Genomic DNA, 18392 nt, shown 5'->3' with positions numbered 1-18392 from the left:
AGGGGCCGACGAAATTTTAGAACACCGGTGTAACGTTAAAAAACCATACCCCGTGGAGAAACCATACCCTCGTCACTTCCGGGCTGAAACAGCTGAGTAGCGCAGCAGTGCGCATGCTCAGAGCCCCGGATACGTGATTGAACATTAAAGAATTAGACAAGTGCGCATGCTCGGTGGGCATGAAATTCTCACGGCACTGTGTCTAATGTAAAACTTGCGGCGCTTACATTAAAACAGCTCATCTGAAACGTAAATCATCTCCGCTCTTCGCCCTGTCACTGCCCTCATCTCCGGTAATAAATATAAAAGCGGCGGTGGGTGTATGAGATGTAAATGTGACGGCGATCGCGGCTCCGTGATCCGCTTTTATATTTATTACCGGAGATGAGGGCAGTGACAGGGCGAAGAGCGGAGATGATTTACGTTTCAGATTAGCGGTTTTAATGTAAGCGCCGCAAGTTTAACTACCGTGAGAAATCCATACCCTCCGTAGCGGAACCGGAAGTGACGAGGGTATGGTTTTCTCACGGGTATGGATTTTTCACGGAACACCGGCACTCGTACGGATCAGGACACCTGTGTGAATGAGGCCTAAAGCTGACCATACACTACTACACAGTCTCCTTTAGATCTACACCGACTATTGTGTAGAGTCATCTTTAGAATGATGTCAAATGTAAGCTGTGTCTATGTACACAAGCCCAAAGCCCATCCACCTGGCCTTCTATAACATATCCCAAGCTGTGACTGTTGAATGTCACCATGAGAAGAAAGGGATAATAGAAGCTGATCATTGTAAGAAGGACCCTCATACAATGATCGGATCCTATTATTAATAATAAATCAGGGGTCTGTCAGCATACAGTAGCCTGTCTCCCCAGGTCTTACCAAAGACACGAGTCTCCCCTGGGCTCTTCTGCTGAGGATGATCATATCTGCACAGTGCACACAGTCCTCCAACCTCCCCTCTCCTCCTGTGTGTTAATGTTTGGCGCTGTATAGCAACGCACAACTAAGCACGTTGAGGTCAATGATCTACGGAGAAGCAGAGTGGCCATCTTTATTACTGGCAGATCAGAGCACCCTGCTAATATAAACATTATTTAACGTGCACAGATCTATAGTACATCTAATGTACTATAAAACAATGCACAGCGATCACCCCCTGCTTGTCGTCGAACAATTATGAAGACAAGCTGGGTGCGTCTCCACCTCCTCGCCTGCAGGGGGCAGCCAGCGCTTTGTCTAGCCCTTCAGGGCAACGTTTGGCGCTCTTCTCTATGACGGGCTCCCCGGCACCTCGGTCTTCCTGGTAGGGCGGAGAACGACGGTTGCTTGTGTAACAGGCTGGGTCGGTAATAGGAGTTGGTGGTGTCGGGACACTCCACGGTCACCATGAGGGAGAAGAGGGGCAGACGGCGGAGAACTGGAAGAAAAGAGGAACCGGGAACAATGGTTAGTCCGGATATATATTGTTATGAGCGCTATTCCTCCATTATTTACCCTGTCCCTGTGTAGTGCTGACTGGCACTGTCACTATGACTTAGCAGAAGCTGTGTGTGGGAGCTCCATAGTCCTCACCCCATTCCTCCCCCTCATTTCATGACTGGAGACTGGGGTGGAAGGTACTGTATATGTGTGTCCCCATACTGTCTGTATACTGTATATATGTGTGTACCCATACTGTATATGTGTGTGTCCCCATACTGTCTGTATACGTGTCACCATACTGTGTGTATATTTTATATATATATATATATATGTGTGTGTGTGTGTGTGTGTGTGTCCCCATACTGTCTATATACTGTATATGTGTGTCCCCATACTGTCTATATACTATGTGTGTCCCCATACTGTCTGTATACGTGTGTGTGTGTCCCCATACTGTCTGTATACTATGTGTCCCCATACTGTCTGTATACTGTATATGTGTGTCCATACTGTATATGTGTCCCCCCCATACTGTATGTATACTGTATGTGTGTGTCCCCATACTGTCTACTGTATGTGTCCCCATACTGTCTGTATACGTGTGTCCCCATAGTGTCTGTATACGTGTGTGTGTCCCCATACTGTATGTATACGTGTGTCCCCATAGTGTCTGTATACGTGTGTGTCCCCATACTGTCTGTTTGTCCCCATACTGTCTGTATACTGTATATGTGTGTCCCCATACTGTCTGTATACGTGTGTGTCCCCATACTGTATGTATACTATGTGTCCCCATACTGTATGTATACTGTATGTGTGTCCCCATACTCTCTGTATACTATATATATATTTATAGGTGTGTCCCCATACTGTCTGCTGTATACTATATGTGTGTCCCCATACTGTCTGTATACTGTATGTGTGTGTCCCCATACTGTCTGTATACTATATATGTGTCCCCATACTGTCTGTATACTGTGTGTCCCCATACTGTCTGTATACTGTGTGTCCCCATACTGTCTGTATACTGTGTGTCCCCATACTGTCTGTATACTGTGTGTCCCCATACTGTCTGTATACTGTGTGTCCCCATACTGTCTGTATACTGTGTGTCCCCATACTGTATGTGTGTCCCCATACTGTATGTGTGTCCCCATACTGTATGTGTGTCCCCATACTGTATGTGTGTCCCCATACTGTATGTGTGTCCCCATACTGTATGTGTGTCCCCATACTGTATGTGTGTCCCCATACTGTATGTATACTGTATGTGTGTCCCCATACTGTATGTATACTGTATGTGTCCCCATACTGTATGGGTGTGTCCCCATACTGTATGTGTATACTGTGTGTCCCCATACTGTATGTATACTGTGTGTCCCCATACTGTATGTATACTGTATGTGTGTGCCCCCATACTGTATGTATACTGTGTGCCCCCATACTGTATGGGTGTGTCCCCATACTGTCTGTATGTATATATATATATATTTATAGGTGTGTCCCCATACTGTCTGCTGTATACTATATGTGTGTCCCCATACTGTCTGTATACTGTATATGTGTGCCCCATACTGTATGTGTGTCCCCATACTGTATGTATACTGTATATACAGTGTGTCCCCATTCTGACTGTATACTGTATGTGTCCCCATGCTGTGTGTATACTGTATGTGTGTCCCCATGCTGTGTGTATACTGTATGTGTGTCCCCATACTGTATGTATACTGTGTCCCCATACTGTATGTATACTGTGTCCCCATACTGTATGTATACTATGTGTCCCCATACTGTATGTATACTATGTGTCCCCATACTGTATGGGTGTGTCCCCATACTGTCTGTATACTATATATAGATGTGTGTCCCCATACTGTATAGATGTGTGTCCCCATACTGTATAGATGTGTGTCCCCATACTGTCTGTATACTGTATGTGTGTCCCCATACTGTCTGTATACTGTATGTGTGTCCCCATACTGTATGTGTGTGTCCCCATACTGTATACTGTATGTGTGTCCCCATACTGTATACTGTATGTGTGTCCATACTGTATACTGTATGTGTGTCCATACTGTATGTGTGTCCATACTGTCTGTATACTGTATGTGTGTCCATACTGTCTGTATACTGTATGTGTGTCCCCATTCTGGCTGTATGTGTGTCCCCATTCTGGCTGTATGTGTGTCCCCATTCTGGCTGTATGTGTGTCCCCATTCTGGCTGTATGTGTGTCCCCATTCTGGCTGTATGTGTGTCCCCATTCTGGCTGTATACTGTATTTGTGTGTTCCCAACCCCGTACGGTATGTGTCCCCGTACGGTATGTATACGGTATGTGTCCCCATTCTGTCTGTATACTGTATGTGTGTCTGTATACTGTATGTGTGTCCCCATACTGTATATGTGTGTGTCCCCATACTGTCTGTATACTGTATATGTATGTATGTGTGTGTGTGTGTATGTATGTGTATATGTGTATATATATGTGTGTATATATATATATATATATATATATATATATATATATATATATATATATATATATATATATATATATATATATATATATATATATATATATATTAGGGATGCACCGAAATGAAATTCTTGGCCGAAGCCGAATAATAATAAAATGCTTGGCCGAAGGCCGAATACCGAACGCGGTGTTTCGCATTTTTTAACATAAAATATGCCCATTAGCGTGCCCCTTAACATAAAATATGCTCATCAGAGTGCCCCTTAACATAAAATATGCTCATCAGCATGTCCCTTAGCATAAAATAAGGGGCACGCTGATGGGCTCATTTTATGTTAGGGGGCACTCTGATGGGCGCATTTTATGTTAGGGGGCACTCTGATGGGCACATTTTATGTTAGGGGGCACTCTGATGGGCAAAACAAAACATTTAAATCAGCATTGCTCTTAACATAAAATATGCCCATTAGCGTGCCCCTTAACATAAAATATGCTCATCAGCATGTCCCTTAGCATAAAATAAGGGGCACGCTGATGGCCACATTTTATGTCAAGGGGCACTTTATAGGGCACTGTGGCAACAACATATGGCAGTCTGCACACTAATGCTTGTGCAGCTGCCAGCAACTGTATTCTTCTCTCCCAAATGTGCTCAGCTGCACATCACATACCTTTATAACTGCAGCCAGAGCCAAATGCCGCGAACAGGGGGGGCGGGGCGTGGACCAAGTGTGAAGGAGCCGCCAGTCAGGAGCAGGGGGCGGGACGCGCGCGTGACGTCACACCCCCCTACGCGGCCGGACAGGACACCAGCGGGAAGGGAGCCGCGAGCCGCGGTCAGGGCGGAAGCTACAGAGAATGCATACATATCAGAGGGTTACTGCAGAGGACATAATAGAGGACCGCGAGCCGCAATGAGGTGAGAGACATTGTTCGGCTTAAATTATTCGGCCTTTTGATTTATTCGGCCGAACACCGAAAGTGCCATTTTCCCTATTTTCGGCCGAATAATGTTCGGCCGCCGATTATTCGGTGCATCCCTAATATATATATATAGTGTGTGTGTCCCCATACTGTCTGTATACTATATGTGTGTGTCCCCATACTGTCTGTATACTATATGTGTGTGTCCCCATACTGTCTGTATACTATATGTGTGTGTCCCCATACGGTCTGTATACTATGTGTGTGTCCCCATACGGTCTGTATACTATGTGTGTGTCCCCATACGGTCTGTATACTATGTGTGTGTCCCCATACGGTCTGTATACTATATGTGTGTGTCCCCATACGGTCTGTATACTATATGTGTGTGTCCCCATACGGTCTGTATACTATATGTGTGTGTCCCCATACGGTCTGTATACTGTATGTGTGTGGGACAGAGCTCACCCCTGATCGCTGCACGCCCCCACGGGCGCATAATCGCTTAGAGAGTGGCAATATGCTATAGGACGTTTTCCCAGAGCAAGCTTGCTCCCGCTTGGCTGTCATTTGACACTACAGCAGGTGGGAAGCGGTTAAAATAAATGTTTCCTTTTAGACCACCCTGGACCTTAAAGCGGATTTCCACCCAAAAGTGGAACCCTGATGTAGGCTTTTTACCATGTGACCAGCCGTGTCCAATCACGGCTGGTCACATAGTACACAGGAATAGCCATTGATTGGCTTTCCTCAGTACGTGCCTGACAGGCACGAGTAAAGGAGAGCCGATCTACGGCTCTCCTGACGGGGAGGTCTGCACTGGTAATCGGATCATTGATTACCAGTGCAGACCCTTGGGGGGGGGGGGGGGTGCCACTAGAACCACCAGAGATGCCCACCCATGACCCCAGGGATGCCCACTATGGCCACCAGGGATGGCAATCAGGGCTCAGGGAGCCCGCCAGTGCCCTTCCCATCAGTGCTGCCCACCAGTGCCCATCATTGCCATAATCAGTGCCGCCCACCAGTGCCTATTATTGCCCACCAGTGCTGCCTATCAGTGCCCACCAATGCCGCATATCACTGCCACCCCATCAGTGCCTCCTCATCAGTGCCTGTCAGTACAGCCTCATCAGTGCAGGAAAAAACTTATTTATTTACAAAATTGTATAACATTAACAAAAAAAACTTTTTTTTTTTTTTTCAAACTTTTCGGTCTTTTTTTATTTGTTTAGCAAAATATAATACATTTGGTGTAGGTACAGTGTTGCATGACTGCGCAATTGTCATTCAAAATGCAACAGCGCTAAAATCTGAAAATTGGCCTGGGCAGGAAGGGGGTGAAAGTGCCCTGTATTGAAGTGGTTAATAAACACAGAAAAGGCTGGAACTCCGCTTTAAGTGATCTTATGATGTCGCTCCAGTTCTCCAGGGCCATAGAGGCGATCAAAGACAATTCAGTCCTCTATGGTTTCTTTGACCCTTGGACGGCACCGTCAGTTTGTTTCTTAGGCCAGCCAGCGGAAATGGTAAGCTCAAGAGAAATCGGTAAGCCCAAGAGACACCGGCGGGAAGGGGGAGCCGCTCGGACGCTTTCAAGAAAAAGCCAGCCGCTGGTTGTCAAACAATACTGGGGTTATGGTTGATATCTTCAGCCATAATCCCAGTAAACTACTTAAACAAACCGTAATGTGTGTGTATATATACATATTGCAGTCGGCAAGTAGTTCTAGTGAACCTTTCTATGAAAAGAGAAGGCCTGCTTTATTGCTAACTTCCAAAGTACATGTTCTAAAACAGTGTTCCACAATGGGGCTTTTAGTAGCACTTGATTTTCAGATTTCAGCACTAAAGTAATTCACAACAGCTGCTACATGGACCAGATTCTTAAGTATATGGAAAGGCTCTACAAACACCTACCTGCACTGCTCTTTTATTTCCTACATGCACGTTCTAATACATTTCGACTTAAAGTGGAACTTTACCCATAACCAAATGATAAAAAATAATGTTCTTTAGCAAGGAACATTAATATTTATGCTACTAAAATGAGTGTGTGCTATAAATTGCCTCCAGCATTGTTACTGTTTCTTCTTGCTGGGGGCTGCCATTTTGCTGAAGTCCTGAGCAGCAGTAAATCATTAAGCTGAACTAAACCCATTGATTTAACTGTTTCAAAAAACAGTTACTTTCCTGGAATGCTGGGATTGCTAACTGTCACATTTGCTTGTGTCCTGTCCTCAGCCAAACCATCAGATGGCTGATGTCATAACTGATCCCATGTGCAGCACCATGGCAGTTGCAGATCAAACAGAAGCAGCTTCCTTGGCTGTATCGGATAGATGGTTTTATTTCCGCTTTAACAAACTCGGCAGTGCCTAAAATTAGAGAGCAACTGAGCATGTGGTGAGCAGGGTTAGATGCTGTGTTACTGGATTTTAAACTGTATACAGTAAACCCCCCCTCCATTGCCCCCCTCCATTGCAGGGGGTTACGTTCCGGACCCAGCCGTGAAAAGGGAAAATCCACAAAATGGAAAAACCCTATTAAAATGCATTGTAGGCATGTTTTTTTTACTGTCACTGTACGTGTAAAAGCATTTTAAGGTCTTTAAACACACTTTTAAAACAATAGAAACTCATTTAAACACATAAAAGATACTGAGAGACATAGCAAGAGCTATGGAAAACACAAAAATATTTCATTTTTAATGATTTATATAGTAAAATAACATTACAAAAAAAACGCAATATACCGGGACCGCAAAAACTGAACCGCGATGGAGCGGGGGTTTACTGTATACGCTTATTTTTACAGCAGAACTTTGGGGCTCGTTCACAGCATATGTGCATGAAAACTGAAGGGAAAACCATGGAGATCTCACTTGCGGAGACATCAGTTTACATCAGTATTCATGCACGTCCATACAGTTTCCTGTTCACACCATTGTTGCTGTTAGTTTTTTTTTCCCGTGCAAAAAACTGCATACACATTGCAGGTTCCTGCCCAGAAAAACTCGCACATTGTGGTGTGAGCAGGGCACATAGAAAACATTTTGTTTTTTTCTGTGCCCTTTCAGAATGCGTGCAGAAAAAGTGATGTGTATGTATCATGGTATGAATATGGCCTGAACATGGCCTTAATCAGAAAATGAAGTCATGCTAGATCACTTCAGGCTGCCCCCTTTTATAGGTATAGTTATGTAAAACTTTAAAATAAGTGTGTATACTGTTTAAAATCCATTAATACGCTGTCTTACTTTGCTCTACACGTGCATAGTCGCTCTCCACTTTTAGGCAATGCCAAGTTTGTAGAGGCAGATTTGCTTTCAGCCTTAAAGTGGATTTAAACCCCCTTATCCTTTACAGCCAAGGAAGCTGCTTCTGTTTGATCAGCAACTGCCATAGTGTTGCAGGTTGGATCAGTTATGGCACCAGACATTTGCTGGTTTGACAAGTTTGGTTGAGAAAACAAGCAAATGTGACAGGAATGTAACTTTTTTTTTTTTTTTAAACTGTTAAATTGGTGGGTTTAGTTCTGCTTTATGATTTACTGCTGTTCAGGGGCTCTGGGCTTTAGCAAAATGGCAGCCTCTAGCAAGAAGGAACAGGAGCAATGCTGGAGGCAATTTACAGAACACATTTATTTTGATAGCATAATTAACGTGAAATGTATATTCCTTGCTAAAGAACTGTTTTTTTTTTTTTTTTTTTGTTTTTTTTTTTTATCAAGTTGCTATGGGTAAAGTTTTAAACACCCTTTTTTACCCAAGCGATCGCGTAACCAAGTGTGCCAGGCAGTCTGTGAAGGGCTGACATTGCTACGGAATCCTTACAGCAGTAACATCATCCCAACAGCATCCATAGCTCTGAGGAGTTGTTGGCCCTGGGAGGCTGGTAAAAAATAGACAGTTGCACGGTTTTAACACCTGCCACCTTAAAATGGAACTAAACCCATCGATTTGTTTCAAAAAACAGTTAGCAATCCAGGATTGCTAACTGTCCCATTTGCTTGTGTCCTCAACCAAACTGTCAAACCATCAAATGTCTGGTGTCATAACTGAACACATTTGCAGCACCCTGGCAGTTGCAGATCAGAGGCTAAGATGGCAATTCCTTGGCTAAAAAGAATAGGAGGGTTTAGTTCTGCTTTACACCCCTTTCACACTTGTGCGATTTGGGACTGCAAAGTCACATGACAAGTCATACTCCATGACTTCCAATGAGCGCCTTTCATATTTGTGCGACTTCAATTCGCAGCTACTTCAAAGTAGTCTCTGCACTACTTTGATAAACATTGAGGTCCATAGACCTCAAGATTACACAGGCATTGCTTCAAGTCCAGTCAAAACCACAGCAAAATCACACGACTTTTAGGTTACACAAGTGTGAAAGGGGTCTTCAAGTGACAGTAAAGAAGAACTATAGGCAAAACTGTGTTTACATTAGCCGCCTGCCTTTCTCCCGATGTAGCGGACAATCGCGAGTGCCCGGCGGACATCGGGTCCGTGAGCGAGCGGGAGCGTGCCTCCGGCGGCGCGTGCTCGCTCCCTAGAGCCTCACAGGCTAGCGACGTAGACCTACGTCGCTTTGCCTGTGAGGGGCTGACTGCCGACGTAAATCGGCATTAGGCAGTCGGCAAGTGGTTAAAGGCTTACCTATAGGTAAATGTTCTTGGGTTTACAACCACTTTAAGAGAGCTGCAAGGCTCTGCAGAATTTTTTGATATTATGCAATTCGGACCGTTGAGAAGATCTAAATGCCGGCCAGGGTTATTTATTTAGTCAGGCTTTGGGGATGCCATTCCTGCCCTACGTGTATGGCATTTAGGGCTGGTTAACTCTCGAATCGCACTGGAACGCGCACCACTTTCCTGTGCGACTCTTGCACGTTCTGCAGTGTGATACATTTGAATGGGCTGCAAATTGGAGTTTGCAGAAATTCAGCCCCAAACTTGCCAGAAACCTCCATCATGCTTCACTGTTGCCTGCAAACACTCATTAATATACAGTGCCTTGCAAAAGTATTCGGCCCCCTTGAACTTTGCGACCTTTTGCCACGTTTCAGGCTTCAAACATAAATATAAAACTAATTTTTTGTGAAGAATCAACAACAAGTGGGACACAATCATGAAGTGGAACGAAATTTATTGGATATTTCAAACTTTGTTAACAAATAAAAAAACTGAAAAATTGGGCGTGCAAAATTATTCAGCCCCTTTTACTTTCAGTGCAGCAAACTCTCTCAAGAAGTTTAGTGAGGATCTCTGAATGATCCAATGTTGACCTAAATGACTAATGATGATAAATAGAATCCAGCTGTGTGTAATCAAGTCTCCGTATTAATGCACCTGCACTGTGATAGTCTCAGAGATCCGTTTAAAGCGCAGAGAGCATCATGAAGAACAAGGAACACACCAGGCAGGTCCGAGGTACTGTTGTGGAAAAGTTTAAAGCCGGATTTGGATACAAAAAAGATTTCCCAAGCTTTTAACATCCCAAGGAGCACTGTGCAAGCGATTAAAATTGAAATTGAAATGGAAGGAGTATCAGACCACTGCAAATCTACAAAGACCTGGCCGTCCCTCTAAACTTTCAGCTCATACAAGGAGAAGACTGATCAGAGATGCAGCCAAGAGGCCCATGATCACTCTGGATGAACTGCAGAGATCTACAGCTGAGGTGGGAGACTCTGTCCATAGGACAACAATCAGTCGTATACTGCACAAATCTGGCCTTTATGGAAGAGTGGCAAGAAGAAAGCCATTTCTTAAAGATATCCATAAAAAGTGTCGTTTAAAGTTCGCCACAAGCCACCTGGGAGACACACCAAACATGTGGAAGAAGGTGCTCTGGTCAGATGAAACCAAAATCAAACTTTTTGGCAACAATACAAAACGTTATGTTTGGCGTAAAAGTAACACAACTCATCACCCTGAACACACCATCCCCACTGTCAAACGTGGTGGCAGCATCATGGTTTGGGCCTGCTTTTCTTCAGCAGGGACAGGAAAGATGGTTAAAATTGATGGGAAGGTGGATGGAGCAAAATACATGACCATTCTGGAAGAAAACCTGATGGGAGTCTGCAAAAGACCTGAGACTGGGACGGAGATTTGTCTTCCAACAAGACAATGATCTAAAACAGGGGTCTTCAGACTATGGCCCTCCAGTTGTTCGGGAACTACAATTCCCATTATGCCCTGTCATGTCTGTTAATGTCAGAGTTTTACAATGCCTCATGGGATTTGTAGTTCTGCAACAGCTGGAGGGCCGTAGTTTGAGGATCCCTGATCTAAAACATAAAGCAAAATCTACAATGGAATGGTTCACAAATAAACATATCCAGGTGTTAGAATGGCCAAGTCGAAGTCCAGACCTGAATCCAATCGAGAATCTGTGGATAGAACTGAAAACTGCTGTTAACAAACGCTCTCCATCCAACCTCACTGAGCTCGAGCTGTTTTGCAAGGAGGAATGGGCATACATTTCAGTCTCTCGATGTGCAAAACTGATAGGGACATACCCCAAGCAACTTACAGCTGTAATCGCAGCAAAAGGTGGCGCTACAAAGTATTCATTTAAGGGGGCTCAATAATTTTGCACGCCCAATTTTTCAGTTTTTTATTTAAGATTGAAATATCCAATAAATTTCGTTCCACTTCATGATTGTGTCCCACTTGTTGATTCTTCACAAAAAATGAGTTTTATATCTTTATGTTTGAAGCCTGAAATGTGGCAAAAGGTCGCAAAGTTCAAGGGGGCTGAATACTTTAGCAAGGCACTGTACTTCGGCAAACAAACTGCCTCTGGCTACAGCCAAATATTTCAAATTTTGACTCCTCAGTACTGAGCACTTGGTGCCATTTTTATGTTATGTGACCACTGCATCTACAGTCATGAACGTTGCCCATTTCTTTGTGCTTCTTCAAAAAATCTTGAAACCCCAGTCAGCTTAGAAATCTTTGCTTGGAGGGGGGGGGGACATTGCTGATGCAGTATAACTTCCTTGTGTCTTGTTGCTGTTTTGCCATGGTGCATGACCTGTGACGTGGCACTGTCTTCCACATCCTCCCCTTAGTAGCAGAGTTAGGCTGCTCCTCACCCAGTTTTAAGCCTTCTACACAGCTGGTTTTGTTTCCGTTACTGACTGTTTCAACCTACTTATGAAATTAATGATCATTAGCCCCTGCTTGGTATAATTGGTTAATCATACACCTGACTCTAAGGGGCTGGTTCACACTGGTCTGACAATCGCTCCGATTTCGAGAGCACAAGTTGCATGACATGTCAAAAATCAATGGTTCCCTATGAGAACTATCTAAACTGGTCTGACTTGTGTTGGTCCAACTTTGAAAAAAGTTCCTGCACTACTTTGATCCGACTTGGGCACAATTTCAGCCCATAGATATGAATGGAAGTTGCACCTAAGTCGGTTCTTAACTTTGTGGCACACGGCTTGTGCGCTGAGATCAAGTGTATGAAAGTAAAATCCCCCCCCCCCCCATAAAACTGCGTGGGGAGCTGCATGCTCCAATAAATGTCTGGTATGGATTGTGGGGGGGACCCAATGCCGTGTGTTTTTAAAAATTTAGCGTGCGGTTTCATCCATACCATAAGCAAAGGAATTGCTTTAATTGGTCAAAGGACAAGGCACAATCATCTCAAAGTCTGATCAAAATCGGATCCCGTTCTTTGAAGTTGCATGGAAGTCCGACATGAAGTCTCATGGCAAAGTCAGAACAAAAGTTGTGCAACTTTTGTGTCTGATCAGTGTGAACATAGCCTAATCCTACAAAATCCCTGACTTTATGCAAGTGTAAGAATTTATGCTGGTTTGAAGCTAAAGGGTAGTAACACCAAATATTGATTTGATTGTTCACTCACTTTGCATTTTGTGAATTGATTAAAAAATAAAACATTTAAAATATACATGTTGGAAGCATTCATACTTTACAGCATTACTCCACACCTAAAACTTTAGCACAGTGCTGTAGGTAGGTTTGCCTATCATTCATTTTCATGTTCTAATACATAGTTTTTTGTTTTTTTTGCAGATGCAGTCAACCTCAACAGATGACTTAATAGGAGCTAGCAGCTCTAAAGCTGGTTCCAGGAAATCACACAATAAAGGATCCCCAACAGATGTTTCTCCAGACTCAAAATGTCCCATATGTCTGGACCGCCTTGAAAACATATCGCACTTAGACCGATGCCTCCATAGGTTTTGCTTTAAATGTATAAAGGAATGGGCAAAAAACAAAGCAGAATGTCCTCTATGCAAGCAGCCCTTTCATTCTATATTTCATAGTGTGCGAGCTGAAGATGATTTCAAAGAATACGTTTTACGTCCCACTTTAAATGGCTCTTTTGCCAGTCCAGATGGGCAGAGATTTCGATATCGTACTACTATGACCAGGGACAGTAACTTGCCCATGCGAACGTTAAGATCTAATGCACACAGAACATTTTCACCTCCAGACAATGGTGTTCTGTTTGAGGGATATACAACTAGACAATCTCATCAAAGGGGCAGCAATATTCAACAGATGATGAGAAGGCTAGCTTCCAGACGACAAGCAAGTGCAGAGGGAAGGACAATGAGACAAATTCAAGAGCAGGAGCTCATAAACTTCAGAAGAGCACTTTACAGATCTGGAATACGTGTCAGAAATATTCAGGATGGAGGACGCTACCGTGATATATCTGCCGAATTCTTCCGCAGAAATCCTGCTTGCCTTCACCGGCTTATACCCTGGCTTAAGAGGGAATTGACAGTGTTATTTGGCACACATGGTTCCCTTGTTAACATTGTGCAGCACATCATTATGAGCAATGTTACTCGATTTGACATGGAAAGTCAAGCCTTCTTACAAGATTTGCAGCCTTTCCTGCTTCACCGTACAGAACACTTTCTTCATGAGTTCATTAATTTTGCACGGTGCCCTTATAATATCGATGCATATGACCAGCATGCCAACTACGATTGTCCTGCACCTTCATACGAAGAAGGTAGTGAATCAGAATCCTCTGTAATTACTATATCCCCAGATGAAGTCCATTCAAGAGAGCCTGATGTGCCTTCCTCTTCTGTTGAAGTTGGTCAAGCTCCCTGGGATGATGAAACACCTGGACCTTCCTACTCTACAGTGGAGCAGGCAACTAGTAGTATGTTAACTACTTTAGATAGCTCAGATGAGGAGCCTTCAAGTAGTAGACTGGAGTCTGCCAATATGAATAAAGACGCTACTGATGATATTCAGAGCCAGAGTATTCCTTCTGATGACTGTATTATAGTGGGTTTTGTTAAACCGCTTGCAGAAAGAACCCCAGAATTAGTTGAGCTCTCTTCTGATTCAGAACCTTCCCTTTGTGAAGTGAAGATTGAGCAAACTAAAAAGCCCCAAGAAAGACCTTTTACTTTATATGACAGCAGTGAGTCACATAGGTCTTCCATTTCTTTATCTCGATCAAACGATAAGCCATCATGTAAAACTAAACAAAAACAGAAGTCACCCAGTGACGAATCTCATTCAAAAAAGAAAGAGAAAAGATCAACAGAGGCATCTTCTAGAAGATTGTTTGAATCTAGAAAAGACGACAGACATTCTTTCAATGAAGGCACATCAAGATGGCGAGAACGTTCTTTGAGCTCTGATTGTTATTCTCGTTCTTCTCGTAATAAGGCTTATGACAGTCACAAAAAATGTCACAGTAAGAATAAACAAAGAACTAAAACTCGAGAAAAGAGGCATAAAAGTTGGAGAGAAAGGAGGCGATCACGTAGTAGAGATAGAAGTTCATCTTGGAGGAGTAGAACTGTTTCTTTGTCAAGTGAAAGCTCCAGAGAGCTGAAAAGATCCAGCTCTAGAAATCGAAAGCGTAGCAGAGGAAGGTCACGAAGTCGTGACAGTGACAATACAGGCAACTATCGCAGTACTTATCACTGGGAGTATACATACTATAGCAAAAACCGTAATAGAGAAGAGTTTCAAAAGTCCTATAAAAAACATTCTCGTGGTAGAGGTCATTCTGACAGTCCTGATTACCATTTCCAGGCTTTTTCTCAAAGGAAAGAATCAAAGAAGCGCAAAGAACCTATTGTTGATAAGCATCATCATCAATCAAGAAGCCGATCAAACAGCAGTCGTCCTACTACAACTGGTGCACAACAAACCCAGTCTGACAAACCCAGTGGTAAGAGGAAATATAAAACCCGACATCTGGAGCCACAGGACAAAAACAAGAACAATGGTGAGACGGAAGTTCCCATTGGAAAAGAGGCTCATACACAGACAGCCTTGAGAGACTTGGAGGATAGTTTGATGGATAAATCTTCAAGTGAACACAAGCCTAAATGGAGGAAAAGGGCAAGGAGCCCCAGTGTGGAGATTGTGTATGAAGGAAAAAGCACACAAGATACCAAACAACATAAAAAGAAAAAAAAGAAACACAAGAAAAAACGCAAACATGAAAAGAGTTCTCCAGTTGTCATCAGAATTGACAGTGATAGCGACACACCAGAGAAACTTGATGTGCTGAGCAGTAATGATGTTGATACACTGCCTGGTAAAAGTAACGGCATGGAGTCTAATATGGATCTGATAAATGACTCGCCAAGTACCTCTGCACCTGTTAACACCATAGACAGGGATTGTGGGGAAGCGGCAAGCCCTTATTCCAAAGCTTGCAATCTGACATCAGTTAATGAATATCTTGATGCTGCGTCAGAGATACTTGATGGATTTTATTTTGGTGAAAGTTTGGATGGAGAAGCTTTTCTGCCAGCACCCAGTCCACCTAAAACACCTTCACTTCTTGATGAAACTGCAGTGACCGGGCTTCCTACATCTGATTCCAAACTGTCGCAGGACAGAGAAAATTCTACTACACCCCCTATAACAACCTCACAAGAAGTATTTCCTGAGACTGTCTGTGAACATTTGCAAAATATGCCTTCTATTGCACCACCTCTAATGGCCTCTGAAGAAAGAGAGACCTTGCAAGATACATTTGCCGAGACCATCTGTGAACATTTGGAAGATATAGTAGAACACCTTTCTCCAACAATTTCATGAGCATTTATTTCTTGAAGTTCAGTTTTCATTTTAACATTTAATACATTTTGAAGATCATAAAAACAATCGGTGCTTTTGATGTGTGTTGTCTTTCTAATTGAGCCATGCATGTCTGTTTCAATTCAATTTATTTAGAGGGAAATTGGTTACCATTTTTGTCTGAAAGTATACCTAAAGGCATATTCTTCACCACCTCCTTTCCTTTTAGTTTTTTGGATAAAGTGGAGATGGATTAGCACACGTTTAAGTTTTATTGCGATCTGTGTCCTAGTTAGAAAGATTCATCCTCTCTGTTTGTCCTGTTTACCATTATCATTGAAAGTAAAAGAAAATTCCAAAGTTTGGGGAAAATCTTCCAATGGGAACATTGGTTCTGGTGATCTGGGGATCCCCATGGTATTTCCTCACTTCCTGTTTGGCTATGGGACACAAAGTGAAGGTAAATCTCCAACGGGACACAGATGGCGAAAGAAAAATCTGACTGGTTATAACCCTCCCTTACTCTATCCAAAATGAAACAAAGTTTTGCCTATAGTTATACTTGAAGCATTCAAGTTGCAATAACCATTTAAATTAGAAATAAAAAAAGGAAAATGAGAATATACAATACATAGGAAAATGAGGCAGCCCTTTCCAGTTTGAAATCATTTACAGTGCTGACTGTAAGCATACAATTTTTATGTGCTCACAGACATGCAATGCATTACAAGGCACAGTGAAAACCAGTAGCATTGATTGCAGAAACCTTTCAGGATTGTGGAAGTTTTCTGTATAACCCACAAAATTACTAAAGCACTTGGAAAGAGAATAAAGTTTAAGTAGAACTTAAAGCTCTACATTACAAAAACTGGATTTTTGGAATGGGATCTATGGTGCATCATTATTTTTTTTTCTTCTCAGACAAATAGCAGAGCCTCTGCAAAAGATAAAACAAAGTAATGTACACCAAAAACCATGTGTTCTTATGAGTAAACTCTGCAGATGGTATCATTCCCAATACATCAGGATTCTTCTTACCCCTAAATAAGAGTTTTTGGCAATTTTTTTGCTTAGACTCCCTGTTCACATCACAGGAAGGTAGGGAGTGGGTCAAATGTTCTCCTTAGAAAAGCTAATATTTCTATTTGCCTTTATTTTTTTGTGTTTCTCTGCATAAACAAAGCACAGGTTTACTATAAGGCCCCTTTCACACATACTGTCCATTCAGTTCATCAGTTTAGTCACGTCAAAATGTATCAGTTTTTCAACCATTTTTGCATCCGTTTTTTATGAAACTATGGAAATTATGCTTCTGGGGGTGTTTTATACACCAGAGGTGGACGGAAGAAAATGATCTACTTGAAGACCAAGCCTTTTCTGACACCTTTTTGTTTACAAGTTTATTACGTAAATTACGTATAGCCCACAAACATTATATGTATATATATTTTTTTTTTGCATAGGCACTAGGAAATAAAATGGCGATCAGTTTCATAGGCCATTCAGTATTTGCGCAGTGGTATTTCAAATGCAACTTTCTGGGGAAAAAACAGTAATATATATTTGTTTGTAAAATATGAAAAATGATGATACGCTGAGTAAATAGATACCTAACATGTCACTCCTTTAAAGTTGCTCACGCTCGTGGAATGGCAACCAACTTTAAGCATATGAGCACGGAGGGATGGAGGTGCTATTTATTTATTTTTTATTCCTTTTTTTTTATTTTTACACTCTTTAATTTTTTTTTTTTTTTTTATTAACTCGTATTACTATTGCAATGAATGTACACATCCCTTGTAGTAGAAATAAGAATGACTGAGCCGCTTTATGGTAAGATCTAGGGTCAAAAAGACCTCATATCTCTCCTTTTTACCTTTTTTAAAAAGCAAAAGATCAAAAAAAAAAGTGATGGTCCTCCAAGGCCATAGAGGCAATTAGACTATCTAGTTCCTCGTTGCCTCTGTGACCACATCTTCTGATTGTTTCTTGGGTGCGCCAATTTGGAAAGCGATCCGTTGGCTAATGAGCCACTCATCGCTTTTCATGAGAGAGCCAGCCGCTGGTTGAACAAAAAAATACTGGGGTTATGGCTGATTGCTTTAGCCATAATCCGGGTAAACCACTTGCAAACTGCAACGTATATATACCTATTGCGGTCTGCCAGTGGTTAAAGCGGCTGCAGATTGAAAAGGAAAGGCAATTTTTAATAACATTAAAATACAATATGGCTCAGTCAGCAAATATATACACTATATTACAATTTTTTTTTTTTTATTTGCTGTTTTTTCCCACAAAAATGGAGTTACCCTTTATAGAGTAACAACATTTTTAAATAAAACTGATTTGTAATGAATTGGGTATACCTAATGAAGATGTTTTGGTTTGGGACTGAGTACCTCTTTTTTTATTTTATTGTCTTTTACGTTTAGCTGCTTTTGTAACTGGAACAAACCAATGTTTAACCAAACAATATCCTCCAAAGCTGTGTGCAGTATTGTGGGT

General features: G+C 42.3%; 1 protein-coding gene across 1 annotated transcript; it reads left to right on the top strand.

The window, feature by feature from the left end:
* Positions 1–1251: 1251 nt before the first annotated feature.
* Positions 1252–15908, top strand: TOPORS (TOP1 binding arginine/serine rich protein, E3 ubiquitin ligase; the record flags this gene model as incomplete). The annotated part of the gene is made up of 2 exons (XM_082245250.1): positions 1252–1455; positions 12888–15908. Exons 1-2 carry the CDS (start codon positions 1396–1398, stop codon positions 15906–15908), a joined length of 3081 nt encoding a protein of 1026 aa, XP_082101376.1. The 5' UTR covers positions 1252–1395.
* Positions 15909–18392: the final 2484 nt, after the last annotated feature.

This window comes from Pelophylax lessonae, assembly GCF_965119305.1.
Source record: "Pelophylax lessonae genome assembly, chromosome: 1".
In the NCBI taxonomy this organism is placed as follows: Eukaryota; Metazoa; Chordata; class Amphibia; order Anura; family Ranidae; genus Pelophylax; species Pelophylax lessonae.
This window is presented reverse-complemented; position numbering and strand designations above follow the sequence as displayed.